Source organism: Columba livia, chromosome 15 (assembly GCF_036013475.1).
Source record: "Columba livia isolate bColLiv1 breed racing homer chromosome 15, bColLiv1.pat.W.v2, whole genome shotgun sequence".
NCBI lineage: Eukaryota > Metazoa > Chordata > Aves > Columbiformes > Columbidae > Columba > Columba livia.
Genome location: NC_088616.1, coordinates 4,429,062 through 4,445,663, shown reverse-complemented (window position 1 = coordinate 4,445,663; position 16,602 = coordinate 4,429,062). Strand labels below are relative to the sequence as shown.

Sequence of the window (16,602 nt, the reverse complement as noted above, 5' to 3'; positions counted from 1 at the left end):
CTGGAGCTAGACAAGGCAACACAGTGTATTTCTAAAATGCAGATATTCGTGAGGAATGTGGCGCTGGTATGTCACTTGAGCGTACAAAAGCCACCTGTGTTTGATTAAGGTGCAGTCTTGCTTTCAGGACTAACTGGGTATTCTTTCAGAATATTTTTCATGAGACTTAAATTCCTGTTTGGGGATGAGAATTTCCTAGATCAGTAGCTAGTTAAAAGCCTTAGTGTGACCTGGCACGTGTGCTGCCCAGGTGGGCTGTGCAGAGGAGCTCATGCCAGTGCAGAAGACAGCAGTGTCCTGTGGCACCAGCTGGAGACAGTGAGATCCCAGGGCCCTATAAAACCAGCTCTCTTGTGAAATTGGCTGTTGGTTTTGGGTAGCACCAGCCGTACCAGCAATGCCTGAATGCAAAGTTTTTGGATATTCTGTAGCTGTCATTTTTAGAGGGTGCCTGATTCTACACTCTCTGAAGTCACCAAGAGCTTTGCCATTGGTTCTGTTGAAAAAATGGCATTAATACAATAACGATGCAGAGCAAAATTAGTGGTTTGTAGCCTTAGAGTGTTTATTTACAGTGATACTAACATATTTTTTTTCTCATCTGTTTCAGCCAAACAAACTTGTTCCCCTTGGATCTACAAATATTGGCCATTTGAGAGTTGAGCTCATCCTCCACCGTTCCTGCGCAAGCAAGCACCAGAAAAATGAATATCCAGGGGAAAGGCTTCCCCTTGGACCTCGGAGGAAGCTTCACTGAGGATGCTCCAAGGCCACCGGTTCCTGGTGAGGAGGGGGAGCTCGTGTCCACAGATCCAAGGCCAGTTAGCCACGGTTTCTACTCCAGTAAAAGTGATGTGGTTAGAAATGAGACGTCCACGGCAACACCGAGGCGCTCCGATTTGGATTTGGGGTACGAGCCCGAGGGGAGTGCTTCTCCAACTCCACCCTACCTGAAGTGGGCTGAGTCGCTGCACTCCTTGCTGGATGATCAGGACGGTATCAACCTCTTCAGGACTTTTCTGAAGCAGGAGGACTGTGCGGATCTGCTGGACTTCTGGTTTGCCTGCAGTGGCTTCAGGAAGCTGGAGCCTTGCATGTCTAATGAGGAAAAAAGACTCAAGCTGGCAAAAGCCATTTACAAAAAATACATCCTTGACAACAACGGCATTGTGTCCCGGCAGATCAAACCGGCCACAAAAAGCTTCATCAAAGACTGCGTCATGAAACTGCAGATTGACCCTGACATGTTTGACCAGGCCCAAACGGAGATTCAGTGCATGATAGAAGACAATACCTACCCTTTGTTCCTTAAGTCGGATATTTATTTGGAATACACGAGGACAGGTGGGGAAAGTCCAAAAATTTATAGCGATCCGAGCTCGGGGTCTGGGACAGGTAAAGGGCTACCTGGTTATCTGCCGACTCTGAACGAGGACGAGGAGTGGAAATGTGACCAAGAGGCCGAGCCCAAGGCCAGCAGGGACTCGGCGCCTTCCAGCAGGCTGACGCAGAAGCTGCTCCTGGAGACGGCCAACCAGCGCGCCGCCTCGGCCCGGCGCTACAGCGAGGGCAGGGAGTTCAGGTGGGTGAGCGCCGCCGGGGCCGCGTCGCTTCGGTGGGGGACGGATCGGGAGCCGCCATGGATGCAGGAAACCTTGGGTGCTGGGGAGCATCCCCATTGGTATGGGATGCCATTGCTTGGGCGCTTTGCTGGAATGCAAAGCTTTATTTGAAAGTAGCCGCGGGTTGTTCTAAGGGTGTCTTTGGCTGTTCCTGTCTGATTGCCCTGGGTCATCCCTGCAGCATGTTCTTCACCCAGGTGAACTGCTGCTAGATGTAGTCTGGAGGCGGGTCAGGCTTGGTGGACAGTGAAGGTCCTTGTGCATGTGCAGGGAGTCGAGCAAGCTGCACTTTCAGGTTGGCTGTAGCCTGCACCGGCAGCAGGTCAGGGCTCAGCTACAGGAACACAGGCAAGAACAGCTCATGGTGAAACTCCTCTTTGTAAATACACCAGGAAATAGTCGTGATGAGCCACAGCTAGAGGCTGCAGGAAGCTTGCAGGGGATACTCTCACCTCTGTAATATTTATATGAGTGAAATGGGGTTCACAGTACTGCCTGATAACGGAACTGCTTTGCACGCAATATTCCCAGCGCTGAATTCTAGCGGTGTCAAAGGCAGAATCACCAAATCCAGTTAAAACGGTTCCCTGCTGCAGCTTTTCCCTTCATCAGAGTAACTGCTGTTGGTTTGTTGATCTGTTTGTTTGTTTTTTAAGTAGAGGAGTTGCACAGTTTTGCAGCCTGTTTTTTTTTCTGGGTTCCCCACCCACCTCCAGCCAACATGGATTTTGAAACTTGCTGAGAGCTCAGTTAAAATTCCAGACAATTAACTTAGCAGGGAGCTCTCTGGGATCAATAAGCGTGTGTGTGTCTAACCCTTGCTGAATCAACAGAACCCAGCCAGAACACATTCCTACTTTTTTCTTTCTTTTTTTTTTTAATAAAATCTCCTTGTTTTAAGACCTAGTTAGGCTAAAACCTGACGCTTTGTGAAGATTACGAAATGAAGTAGCTGAACTGTCCTCTTCAAAGCCGCGTGCCTTATGAAAAACATTTCTGTGTTTCATCTCCCTCGGCCGTCCCTTTAGGCTGGCAGCTGGAAACGCATCCCACCCTGCGCAAGGTCCCGGCTCCTTTTAGCTGGCAAAATGTGTTTGGTTTGATTCTTGTTCGTTTTAGATTTTGAGGAGGGGGATGTTGTGTGTGAAACGTGATTTAAAAAAAGGAAAGAAAAAGAGGGAAAATTCATGTGGACTCCCCGCTGTTTTAATCAGAAGCTGGAAAAACAAAATCCCAGGATCCTGGGACCTTCCTGTGGAGTTAATAAAAAACTTGGATGTTTCTTGCAATGGGTTTTCACTGAGCGATCAGGTACTCACCATAAGCAAAGCATTAGAGAAGTCTATGATTTAAGTAACTTTTTATTTAAGTGATAGTGGCTTTAAGATTGAAAATAACCTGAGGTTCTGCTGTGTTTAGTTTCCTTACCGGAGCAGGTAGCAAAAACCCGCATGCAGCACTGTGCTTCTCAGCTCCAGCTTCAGAAAAAAATGCACTTTATCCATTATCTGAATACATCTGTGCCAGATTTTAAAATGGTTAAGAAATGTCCTGGGAAGCAGAAGCATTTTAGTGTGGTATTCCTCAGTCCTGGGCATTTTCTTACGAAATTGGAACAACATTAAATATATTTTTACCTGGGGGGTGGAGGTCAGAAAAAATGCGTTGCTATTAATTTGTAGTGTCCAACAGCCTGTCATTGTGGCTACTGAAGCTCCGTTGACCTGTTGAGTAGGGAGACACGGAAATGTTCACTGTTCTCACCAGCGCAGGAGTCATTTCTCAGCCTGGAGTAACCGAGGATAAGTGATTTATTCTTTAAATGTTGTTATGTCAGCTCTAGTAGCATCCAGAGCATCACCATGGAAGATGCTGCTGAACTGTGTAATCTCTGCATTTTTTATTCTAAAAAATCTGCTGAGATACTAATTTATGAGGTGATTGTTCCTCTTTGTGTAAGACCTTGTGGTTGAATTAACTTCCCAGATGTTATATAGCTATAGCTGTCTTGAATAAGCTGTTTTTAAGCTGTAGCGTCTTTATCCTGCAGACTTATTTTGTTCATTTACTTTCTCACCTGCATGAGCGTGCTGGAAGCTGGTGGAGCGGCTTGCAGCAAGAAGCAATAGCGGTATGCAGCATTTGAAAGGCTGGGTCCCAATTTATTTTGAACATTTCCACAAACTTTTTATTTTTTGACATATGTGTGGAAGAATTTTTTGTTTCTGTTCTTGAGAGAATGTTGAAATAAGCTGTTTTGCATTATATCTGAGGGCCTGTTTAATCTTCCCAAGACTGAGCTTCTATTCCTTGGCTTCCATGGAAACCCTAAATAAAGAGGAATCTGAGCAAATGCAATAGAAGTATTTCTCTGTTAGCAAATGAGCATCTTGAATCGGCTCCAAATTTTTTGCAGCAGAAAGTTCATAAATCTTGATTTGGTAGCTCTTGCTCTCGGGAGAGAAAACGTAAAAAATTCCACAAACGGCAGAAGACAACCAATTATTAGCGTTGGATATTTTGAAGGTCTGCACATGTGCGTGTGTATTTGAGAATATCCCGAAGCCAAAAGCATCGCTGTTACCCACTGTGTTTTTGTATGCGTAGGAAAAGGCCAATAGTCATTATAGTTAGGCTCCTGCAAATTAATTGGACATTGGTTATGGATCAGTGAACTTCAAAGAGGGCAACCCCCGAAGATCTCGGGCATTAACTCGCAGCTTCCGAAAGTGACACTAACGTGGTTGTGAGGGCGGCTAAATCGTTCATTAACCTTCTTCTGACACGCCGGGACAGCGTTCCTCGGATCCGAAGAGCAGAAATTAAACCTGTGCCTGAGAACCGCCCTGCAGCCTGCTTTTCCAGCACTCCAGGAAGATGCCCGTTTTAAAATGTTGGAAATTTGGTGTTTGGTGGTGCAAGTGTCAGGTTGCTGTTGTGTCTTTTGATGGGGTGGGTTTCTTCTGCCATCTCTTTAGCTCCCCTCCTGCTCCCAAAGCGTTGAGGACCAGCACTCACAGCTGTTGCCTTTGCTTTCTTCCCGTGGTGGAAAGCAAGAAGAGCGTACGCTGTTCCCTGTGAGCAGCTTCGCCTTCATCTCTTCTGAAGGACCAGCAAGCTGGGAGATGGAGGCTGCCTCTGCCAGTTTTGGGGATTGACCCGTGTCATGAAGTATAGAACGCGTTGAAAAGGAGACCTGGAGGATGGCGATCAGAGGACACGTGGTGCTGGCTGAGATGTCCAGTTGTTGGACGTTGGGACATATTGTGGTAGAACTGCTAGGCACAGATGGACAAAATTTCCCAACAGGGCCTTTGATATACATGTGGTTTGTTTTTTTTTTAAAGGAAGCTGTCTACATGATCCAAGCTTTGATTTCCACAGCGCTGAGCTGACTAAGCTCACGGTGTTTTGCAAATGTTGGTGGTTCAAGGGGTTCAAGACAGGGTTCTCCAATGGGGTGCACAGAGAAAGCAAGTGGAGAATCATCTGAAGGAGCTTTTAGAGGGATGTGACAACCTCTAGTCTGAGAGAATGCCATGACAAACCATAATGCGGAGAGAAAGAGCGCAGGGTGGTTCAGGAAAGATGTGGGATCGCTGTTGCTTGAGCAGCACAAATGGTCTGGTGGCCAGAAGCTGGGCCTGCATCAGGAAGAAGCAGAAATTTAGCTGGCAGACCTAATTTTGAGGTTTGCTACTTTGTTCATAATTGAATATTAAATTGCAGACTTCTGACTCAAGACTGTGTGGTGAAGGAATCAGTGTTAATTGTACCGAATGAGTGGAAAACTGGGGATGCAAATTCACGAACACTGATGCAGGAGCAGTCTGTGCTTAGAAGATTTAAGGCATGTATTCCTGTCTTACCGATGCTTCTTTTAACTGGAAATGCAGCATGTGTGTCTTGGAGTTAGGCTGTTCGAGCTTCATGAGAGCTTGTTTGCTGGAAAAAAAGCAGCTACTGAATGTTAAACCCATACATAAAAGGCAGAAAGAAAAGTTTTGGATGCTTAGCTTGAATTAAAATTACTAGGCCCATAACGTCACTTGCAATCAATACAACCCTATTTGCAGCCTGTGCAGAGCAGCTGCTATTTCCAATTTTAAAGAAAATAAATTGCAGAAGAATAGTTTTGGTTCTGCATTGTTCTTGGGAGAAGTTACTGACTCTAATGGCGAGGTGGGGTCTGATGCTAATGGCTCTAAGTGGTAATTTAGTGACTCCAGCACTGTAAGATATACAAGACAAAGACTGATGGTGTTTTTGCACAGAACTTATGCCAGCTTTTTAAAATACATTGTTAAGTTGATGAACTTCTGCATGGAAATGCTTATATTAACAGTGTAAAGTATTTATACTTGTGTTTGCCAAGTTTTAAAATGGATTTTATTTGAAGAAGAATACCTTTTGTGCCCATAGCTTTGCCTTTACACAAATCAAGATGAAGAAGTGGTGTATTTGTTGTTTGGTTATGGATCAGTGCTTTGGCTTCTTTTTAAAGACAGGTAGTTAAGCTTTTAGCACTCCCTTTTGATAAATGAATAGCATTTTCTCCCCTTCTCCATCAAACAGCTACCTTATTTTGTTGTGATTGAGTTTTATTTGGGTTTTAGGGTCTTTTATATTAAAAGCACAAAAGAGGAGTTTTATCCTCCTCTTTTTGGTGCTGGGGAGGTTCAGGTTGGACATGGGGGGGGAAGTTCTTTATGGGGGGTGCGATACAGGTCAGCAGAAGAGAGGGGTTCTCCATCCTTGGGGGGCTTCACAGCTGGGTCAGGCAGAGCCACGGCCCATCTGGTCCAGTGTTGGCCGTGCTCCTACTTGGATGTGCAGTTACGGTGGCGGCACAAATCTGTGTTTGAGAACCAGGTTGGGGGTCTGACTGGTTTGGGGTCTGCCTGGATTCAGAAAGAACTGGGTGCTAAAAGGCTGCATGGGAGCTGGACCAATCCCGGGGTGCTGGGCAGGGTGGCCACGGGGTGGGTGCACCTTGGGTTTGATCTGCTCTTCAGCTTGGCTTTATGTTTTAACAGTTTCTTTGTTGTCACTATAATGGACTAATCCCTTGAATAATTAGTTGCCATTGGATGTTTTAAAAATGACTACTACTTGGATGTTTTCCTTTAATAGTCTGTTAGATCCTGGATTTATTAACTATTGAGACAGACTGTGAAATCCTGTTACACCAGGCTTTCTTAGTGGAAAAGGGACTGAGAAGGGTGTGGGGGTGTTGGGAGAACACACGCTGGCCTCGTGTTTGGGTAGAGCTGTTGGCTTCCCAAGCCATGCGAGACATCCCTCCTGCCCACTGGGCTGGGATGCTGTTGCCTGAGCATCCCGTAGCCGTGGGTCATCCCAAGGTTTGGTGCTTCAGAAGGTGCTCCAAGAAGTTACAGCACTGTGGTTGCGTGGTGCAAGGTCAGCCAGGCAGTCCCTGTCCATGGAAAATACATTACGTGCCTGGTTTTATTAGAATCAGGAGAGAAATCTGGTTTCAGAAGCGGTTGTATGTGTAGCGCAGAAAATCGTTGTGTTTGAAAAACACTCAGAACGAAGGTGCTGTTATCCTAAATAGATTCCTGGAAATATCATTGGATTATTAGGCTCATCCTTAAATCCATTAAGCAAATTACAGTTAATCAGTCAAATAAAAGAAGAAAGATCTTTTGCAAGGCCCTGTCTTTTGAGCCACATGCAGAAGCTGTAGTAATATTTTAATTTTCCATCTGTCAGTGAATGTATTAAATCACTTCACTTCCTTATGTAGAGGATTTGAAATTAGAAACTGAGGTTAATTATCTGCGTTAAATGAAATATGTGAAGACCACAAAAGCAAAAACCTTCATGATTTGGTATGGTCTGTTAAGCTAGGCAGGCTGTTTCAGAAGGAGAGGGGTTATTTTCCCCGGTTTTGTTCCGATTGAAGGGTTTTAGTCACAGTAATTGAAATGATTAAAAAGTCAAATTGCTGGTGGATATAATTCTGGGCATCTTTCTGAAAAGATTTGACGCTTGGTGAAGAGCAGGGGTTTGCCCTGCCTGGCCGCTCCTGGCAGTGTGAGCAGCCGTTCGCCATCCCGGTTGTCCTCGGTGCCTTGTTGTCAACTTGCTCTGCTGCTGGCTTCAGGGAGGTGACTTGGAGGTGGAACACCACCGAAGGAGAGCTGTGCTTTTGAGCATATCAGCTATAAAACAGACCTGGCACCATCCATCCTAATGCCAGCAATTGGCCAGTTACTGCCCTCTTCATTTGGAAGTGCAGCTGTGGACTCTACAAAGATGACCCTCATGGAGATACACCATCCCCAGCGGTGCAGCTGGTTTTGGGGCTCTTTATTTCTTAAGAGGCTCATTTTTTTTCCTACTGCTGCAGTACACACATGGCTCAGGTGTGAGCAGCTTGGGGGGCTGCAGCCCCGTCTGTGTTCCTTGGGGCAAAGATGCCCCTTCACTGGTGCAGCCCTGAATACCCAGCTCTGAGCACTTTAGGACTCTTCTGGAGACACGTATCTTCTCGTTCCTCTCCACCATGTGCCAGAGCGAGCGGCTTTGCCTGAAGTCACGCTCAGAAATTCAATTGTAGCAGGTCACGCTTGCATGCAAAAGCAAACCCATCATTACTTGCAGCCCTGGTCTGCGTTGTTCACTGTTGTAAGGCAGTGATGAGTTTAAGTAGAACCGTTGCAGTTTTAAGTCAGATTATCCAAATTCTATAAAACCCATGTGGAAATTGGATTTTGCCTTTGAAGAGTCTAGAGTACACTTTTGTGGTAAGATGTGGAATTTTTTGGTCCTATGGCCCCCAAGATACAATCTGTCCTTAAAGTACCAGCTTTTAGAAGGTCTTTAGCTGATCTAAACAGATAATAGATCAGTGGCTTTTATCTATCTTGATGAAAAACAGCAGAGGGAGGGAAAACTATAGCTAGAAGAAAAAACATCATTGAAATACCCAGTGAGACCTACTGGTTAGCACCAGGACCTTGTGTTAGTCCTCTGACTAATGACAAGAAGATACTGGTTTTATTCTTCCTTTGGCCCTCCAACCCACGCGTATTCCCCGTTCTGTTGTAGGCTGGAGAGTCTCAGTCAGATTTACCATTTTCAGTCATAAATTTTGGTCTTTTCCTTGGCTGGCAATCAGCTTTTCAGACTGTGTGGGATTTATATGGAAGAGGGGCTTCCCTGTTCTGCCATTGCTGCCAACCTGGTCCAGGCGGTTGCTCGGTCCCACGCAGGTATTCCTGTGGGATCGATTGTTTGGTAGCTGAGGATCTCTCCAAGCTTTCACAAGCAAAGTGCAAATCAGAGCCGAGAGCTCTGGGAATTACATGTAGGATCCTGGAAGAGAGGTGACTCCATCTCCAGCTGTGGCTACTGGGTTTGATTAACTTTGTCCCGGCTGTGCCCTGCAGAAGTAAGAGCTGTAAAGCCATTTGGCACCAGACATGCAAATGAGAGCTGGGCTGAAGTGGCCGGTACCCAACAAGGATCCCAAAAGAGGAATCAGCAAATAGAAATTATTCTATTAGCAGGGGCAAAGTTCACAGGTTAACCATCATGTCAAATCAATGAAATACAGCCTTAATCTCCTGCACAAGGGCTTTATTGTGTATAAATAAGAGTGCCCGAGCAAAGACAGCAAGTTCTTCCACTGTAACATTTGCAGCGTGCTGAAGAAAGGGAAGCTCTGTCCAGATTGCAGCACAAAATGTCTCCGTCGGATGCTGGCTTCATTCCTGCTTCAGAAGACTGTAAAACGTGACCTTGGAACCTTCTTGCTCTCCTTATGGCCCTACCCAGATTGGATTTCCACAGGGCATGTATTTTTTTATATATTTTTTTAATAAAAGTTGGTGTCTTTGGCTAAGAAGCCTTGTCTTTGTACTTTTAATTCAGTCCATGTGACTGTCATAACACTTATTTCTTAAGAAATGAAAAATGTTGCATCTTGAGGGAAGCCACAAGAGAAAGCCGTTGGGTATGCTGGCAACCTCAGGTGTGTGCAGCAGGTGTCTTCTGCTGGTCTGCTAGTGCTGGACAGAGACCATCACCCTGAGTCCTTTGTTGCTTGGTCCAAGGCTCTGCCAAGAAACGACAGAAGCCGCTTTCTTTGCTGTGGAAGTATTTATAGTGTCTTTGAACATCTGCACATTTGGGGAAACTTTATTTTCCTCTCTTGGAAAAAGGTGCTTTGAGAAGGCTCGCTTGACCCTCTTTTCTTCAAGATGTGCCAGCCCTGGTAAAAATAGGTGAGCTTGAAACAAGATGGAAATGGGCAGCAAAGGATGGGTGGATGTGTCACTGGAGTGCAGGATTTGTCACAGCTCCCCGGGTTTTCCCCTCCAGGAACATGCAGTGAAGTTTGTGACCTGGGGGTGATTTGAGTGCTGGGAAAAGAGCCGGGCTGGAGGCATTTGGGAAATCCCAGCCAGGCTGGAGGCATTTGGGAAAGTCGAGCATCCCAGTGGCCGTGAGCAGTGAGTGAGAGTCTAGAGGAACCTGCTGAAACCCATCCACAAACCTTCGTCCTGCAGAGAGGAAGCTTTCCAAGTGGGCATGGGAAAAACTTGGTAATCCTGGAGATAACAGGTCTTGCAGCTTCACCCACTGACTCTTGCGCAACAACTGGTGGTCAGGCTGAAGTGGCTATTTTAGAAAGGCATCCAAGTGATGGGAGGTCGTGCAGCATTTTTGTTATCTCTTCCCCTGGTTAGTTATTCTCATTGTTCTCTGTCCCTTATTGCTTGCTTCAGATTTTTCCAGCTTCATTTTTTAGCTGCTGTGTTTTGGTGTGTCTTTGCCCACTTCAGTGGCTCCAAATACCTTTGCATGTTTGAAAAAACCCTACTGAATGGGTGTGAATGTTCTCCTTAAGTGGCAGTAGCTTTGTTATGGAAGGCCCTTTGGTTTTATTAGACTTTTCAACCCTCCGGTTGACTGTTAAACAAGCCGTAGCTTGTCATGGTTGACAAACCTTCGCTCTGGTCTCAGACCTAACCTACCAGTTTAAAAGGCAGTATTCTTTTGTGTGCAGGTTTCTGGGTGGGGACCATTGGGCTTCTAAGGGAAATTAACTTGCGGCCTCTCTTTCCCCCTCCCATCTCAAATAAATTAAGTTTTGTGTTAACTGTTCTGTCACTTCTAAAGGCCGAAGGGAAACTTCAGCCTTTGCTTTAGGTTTTCTGCTAGTAATACCTGAAGTGCTGCGCTACACAACAAGTGTGCAAGTAGGTGGGAATATGTAATTATATTAAAAACAGAATAGCTGCACGATCAGTGTCAGCTACTGAAGATAAAATGTAAAAAGTTTTTTTTTCTGAATGATTCATCCGTAATTATTTAAAAACGTGTTGAATTTATTCTTAAGCTTTGGAGGAGAATTCTTTCAAGGCTGTTTGCCGTCCATGATGTTTATACACCTGAGTAAATGCCTGTCTCAGCAGTTTGGCGGTGTTGACTGCTCCAAATCTAAATCCCTTCAAAGGTAACCCCAGCACCTTTGTCTGTGCTGGCCGTTCCATCTGCAGAGTTCTCACCGGTGAGCTGGAACCAGTCGTGGCAGTGGCTGGCACTGGGACAGGCAGGGTGCTGAGGCTCACACCATTTTAATAACTGTTTTATGCAGATTTGCTCTCTGTGTGTTTAAGTGGCAAAGGCTGTAGCAGCTGGATGACACAAATACACCGATGGGACGCGGGGAGAGGTGGCTGTGAAGCGGCTTTGTGTCCCCACAGCAGGCAAACTATGGGCTGTGTCTCCTCTCTGTTCTGTTAATATGTCTCCCCAGCAGTGTCTGTCGTATGGATTGTGGTGGCCCAGGGAAGAAGGGAGGGAAGGTCCTTTGGGTGGTCTCTCTAGAATGCAGCAGACTAGCCACATCTGATTTTAGCAGTGTTGGAAGATACGGTGCTTTTCCTTGTGTCATGTTGTTGCAGGTGTTGCTGCTTCCCGCCCAACTGAGTAAAACTCAGTATTTTTATTTTCAGGCCTGTGGTATTCAGGAGAAGCTAGTCTGTGCTGCGAGAGGGGCATTTCTCACACGCTTCTCTCTGTGGTTGCCAAGAGGGTGGAAATGTGTTACACTGAATGGGCTGAAAACTGTATGGTGCTGTTGTTGTTTTTACGCCAACACGGTGCTGCCCGGCTCACCGGCCCAGAGAAGCATCCGCGCAGGGCTCGGCTCCGGCCCCCGCGGCCGGGAGGGCAGCTGGCACTGCAGCGCAGTCACCGCCGAGCAGCCAGCGCTTTCCAGTGCCACCAGCCTCAGGGTGACGGGCACGGGCGCCTGAGCTGCCTCTCGCTTTGCTTTATGACAGTGGAGCAGGGAGAAGAGGGGAAGGGTCTCGGATCCAGACGTTAGCAGGGTGTCCCCAGCCCCTGGGACAGATCACCAGTCAAGCTGCACTGCTCCATCGCACTGCTTGGGTGGAAGAGATGAGCAAATTTGAGGAGGGCAGAAACCCCAGCGCATGCTCTAGTCCGTCTCTTGCTGAGCCCTGCTGCCTGCAGCTTTAGTAAAGAGCTCAAGGAGGCTTTTCTGATCCTACAGCAGTCTCAGCAGAAGCGTCGGCTGACCCCATGTTGATCTGTTTTCCTTTCTTGATGCAGTGCTAGAGCTCCTCTCCTTGAGACCCTTGCAAATACTGACTTGGGCACTCTCAGCCTGGGAGAGGTGCCTTGCTGGAGCTGTAGCGAGTAAGCTGACATCCCACTGATTTTGCAGTGAAGGTGCTGGCCTTGCAGTCCTTCCACATGCTCAGAAGTGTGGATGCTTCCTGCAGCTCACTTGTTTGCCTCCCCAATGGCAGGGTACACTTGAGAGGCAGCGGTTGCTGGGGCTCAGCAAGGTCGCCAGGGTTTAGGTCCCCGATGGTGACGCCCTGAGTCAGCTCTGTGTGGATTGCTGCCTTTCTCACCTCATGCAGGTTCCTCTCTTTGGAGCCATCAACCACATTGCCAGCAGTCAAGCTGTGAGCAACCCTTTTTCTTTGTTAATTGCCGCCTGTGGCTTGGCACCAGCAACATCAGAAACCCTCCCAGGTAGCCCATCTTGGACTGTGGACTTGGGTGTAGTGTGTTGCCTCGGGTGGCAGGGAGTAGCATAATTCTCTTACTTCCCAGATTTGGAAATCATCCTGGAAGCCTGAGCTGAAGAAAGAGGGTGGGACTGGAGCCAAACCTCTCGTTCCAGATGGGACAGTAGTGGCAGGAACACCTATTGTCCACAGAGATGTTGCCAAGCCACAGGAGACAATTAGCAGGGAAGAAAAATGTGCTTCCTTGAAAATTTGAATTTTGAAAATAGTTTTTCCTTTGAAATTGAACATACATGCATTAATATGCCAAGTAGGCAAAATCGGGATTGTAAGAGTAAGCATCTGAAATTATCTAACTCATGTAGTTAGTAAGTTAATTAAACAGGCAGGTTTGTCAAATGGGATTCCATTCAGTCCTGAGCCACAGCAGCGTGTGAACGGGATTTATCACACCAGGTTAATCTGTGTTTGACATAGTGGACAAGTAAGACAGTCCTGGAGTATAGTAGTGAGCTCTCTGTCTAACTGTATTGTTGCCAATGCAGTGATGGTAGAGATAGAGTTCAAAAATAATCTTTTCCTCCTTTCTAGGGTCAGCTGTTTGTGTTGCAGATCTAAACTGTGCATTAAACAGTCAATCCCTTTGGGCATTAAAACGATTTTCACAAGCTTTCACTTTCATATAGGGGACCTTTCTGCACCGAGTCCCCCTCCCCAGCTGATGTTGCAACCATGGTTTATATTTGTGCTGGGCTGCTGGATTTCACCTCTCACTCTCCTAGCACTCGGTGCATCAGTTCCCTCTGTATTCTAATTTGAGCATGAATTTGGAAACAGAGCAGGATTTCAGGGGTGAGAAATCCTTCTCAGGTGCTGGGGGAAGCGTGGAGATGGGGAGCATCAGAGCAGCAGTGCTGTGGGAAGGAGGGGAAATACCACCTGCAGTCTGTGACCTGCATCGATCTGGGCTGGAGGGCCTGGAATAGGGAAGAGAGCAGATGGTGCAGCCCCGTGTTGGCTGGGGACCTGCTGGCCGTGTGAGCTGTTTAAAGTCTGAGTGCCCTCCCGAGTCCCGCAGGATTGCCTTGTTAGCCGTTTACTGTCCCTCTTATCTCTGGCTTTCCATATAGACAAAACAGGCGTGTGCCATTTCTTGGAGAGAAGTGTGTTAAAGCTTGTTCCAGGCTCTTTCAAGTGTGTTGTTGGCTTGAGTTAATCTTTCCTCCTTGCTCTTGCTGTGTTCCCTATGAAGAAAGATCAGTAAAGACTGTCCTAGTATCTCACCGTAGGTGATCATAATTCTACTTCTCTCTCCAGATTTCTTAAAATATTCATATTCTTAGTAAGTACCTCAGCTATGGCCACCTTACCTGGTGTTGACAGTAGACCTACTTCAAGCTGGAGGCTGGATGACTCTGCTACTTCTGAGATCACTTTCAATCAATACCTTTGTGATTTTAATCTTTAACTGCCAAGCAGATCCTCCTCTGTCACGTGCATATCTGAAGGACTTCATTAGCTTTTATGCAACAGTGAGCCCTGCAGAAATTCATATGCTCATGCAGCTGAAGAAATGGCACTAACAGCTGGACTGGTGGCTAGGAGATGGGGGGCCATCACTGAAAGGTATAATGAAATACAATATGAGAGCCCTGCTCTAAGATAAAAATGCAATTCCAGCAACCCAAGCCACATGAGCAAGGAAAGGCATTTTTTCCCTCCCCTAAAAATGCATTGGAAGTGAGAGAGGAAACTGCCATACTGTAATGGCCATCTGCACTAGATCATATCCTTGTCCATCTCTCAGGTTTTTAAATCTCCCATCTAAAAGGTTAGGCTTCGAAAGTGAGAAAGGTGTGTTTCTTTTTCTCTCAATCATGTAATGTTTTTTAATTTGCTGTTTGGTCCTGGTCCTCATGCGTTGACTGCCCGGGAGCTGCGGCGTTGGCTTACAAACAAAGCAGGTGACTGTTCCTTTAAAAGCTATAAGGCTTAAATCAAATTCTGCAGTATTGAAATCGAGCATATTTTTCAAACAACATAAATAATGATGATATTGTTGTTTTTTTGGTGGTGTGCATGTTAGGATCCTCCCATGCTTTTAAATATCTGATCTAAAAATCTATTCTCCTGCTTGTGCATTTCTCTTTGCAGCGTGGTGACCAGAGGTCCTGCACCTCACCTCTGAGGCCAGTAAAAGTGGGAATGGGCAATGCACTATTTTTAGAAATCAGCAGTGATACATTCCAGGAATTCCTGCAATATTTTTCAGAACAGTGTTTGAAGCTTTTAAGCACAGATAGGGAAATATGTCATCTGTGTAAATTGCTCTAAATTACCTGCAATTTGTTGGGAGTTGCCATTTCTAAGTGCTTATTGCAACTCTAGATAGTTGAGGAAGCTTTTGATTATCCTGAGCTTGTAAAATGTAATTGGCTATTTCTTAATTGTTGTCCTCTGTGAAGTATAATTACCTGTAATGTAGAGCTTTTTATTTGTCGATGCCGCAAACAGGAAATCAAGAGTGTCTGATTGAGATAAGTTTGGAGACTCCACCATGACTTAAAATTGCATCAGGTGACTTGTTTGTACTGGGACTGGTCTCTCCTGTAAAGTCCTGGAGACCTTCAAAGAACCTGGAAACCTTATATACCATCTTTATGTCTTGTTGTGTGCAAGTCTGGCTTGCGCTTTCCTAAAACACTCTTGAAATAGATCCTGGTGGTGGCATCTCTTTGTTCTCACGTATTGCGTGAAGTTTCAGGAGGAAGAGGCTGAATTGGAATTAATTTCTTAAATGCAGTTAATCAGAAGATGTGGTAGAGTTTGCTAATGTTCATGAACACCATAGAGAAATCAGTTAATTAAAGCCTGGCAGCCTGAAGGGAGTTGATTGATACAGAGCATCCCAGTTCTTATCGGTGTGTGCTGGTACCTGGATGCAGAACAGAGAATAGGTCTTGAATGGCCTGGGATCTCCTGCAGACTAAGAGTGTGTCTTATCGCAGTCTGACACGTCTGCATGGGGAGTTGGTCCTCATGTCCCGCGCTGGCGTGGGCTGGGAATGTGGGTCTGCGATGCCGGGGTGACTGATTGGGGGTTGCGCTGCATGGCCAAGGTCTACCTGTGAACTTTGATCTTGGATTTGTGTCATGCTCATTTATGCTGAAGCTTTCATTGTCATTGTCTTCCCAAGCCCCATCTGTCTTTGCTGGGGCATTAAACATTATTAGTTAATTGAACTCAGACGTTACTGGAGAATTCTTTGTTGTAGTTCTGGGTATTTTTTGTGTTTTACAGTGGTGATGGAAGTGTCAGGCGGGGTTTGTTATCCCCTCCTGGATCTCTACCTTGGGCTTGGCTGTACTGAGCCCAAGTGCAGCTCTGGGGAATGCTGAAGGAAGATGTGACATGGGTTGACACGGCCAGTCTGGGGTTTTACATTTGGTGTTTGGGGGATGGAGAGACATCAAGGGAGAAGGAAAAGCCCTGTCATTCCCCACTGCAGCCCTGGGCGATGCTGTGCCAAGACAGGCTGGTTTATGAGCGGCTCTGCTCCCATTCCTGGGGGTTTCCAGAATTTTTCTGTACATGTGTTTTCCTTATGCGCACTCTGTAGGTTTAAATACCCTCCTCACTGTGCCTTTTGAGCATGACTTAAAAGCAAGAGCTGCTTAAGGGTCCTCTAGGAGCAGCTGGCCAATTCTGCCACCCCAAAGCAGCAACGCAAGCTTCCTTTGGAGAAACCTCCTAAAAACAAAACCTTAAAATAAAAACCCTCTTCTTGCTAAACTGACTCTCCGCAAACATAGAATGATTTAGTTTTATTTTTGCTCTTTTGATGGAGCACCAGTGCCGAACAGTTCTCGGGGAGGGCGGTGAGTCAGCTCGCCCAACAGTGACTCTATTGATAGGTCTGTCTAGTCATTGTTGGTGC

General features: G+C 46.2%; 1 protein-coding gene across 3 annotated transcripts in view; it reads left to right on the top strand.

Annotated features, from left to right (window-relative positions):
• The window catches only part of AXIN1 (axin 1), an 83,218-nt gene that overhangs the window by 14,774 nt on the left and 51,842 nt on the right, over positions 1-16,602 (top strand). For all 3 annotated transcript variants that reach the window (XM_065030710.1, XM_065030711.1, XM_065030709.1), the window contains one exon: positions 611-1,582. In XM_065030710.1, coding sequence (XP_064886782.1) covers positions 705-1,582 — 878 coding nt within the window. In that variant the 5' untranslated portion in view covers positions 611-704. The remainder of the gene's footprint in view (positions 1-610; positions 1,583-16,602) is intronic.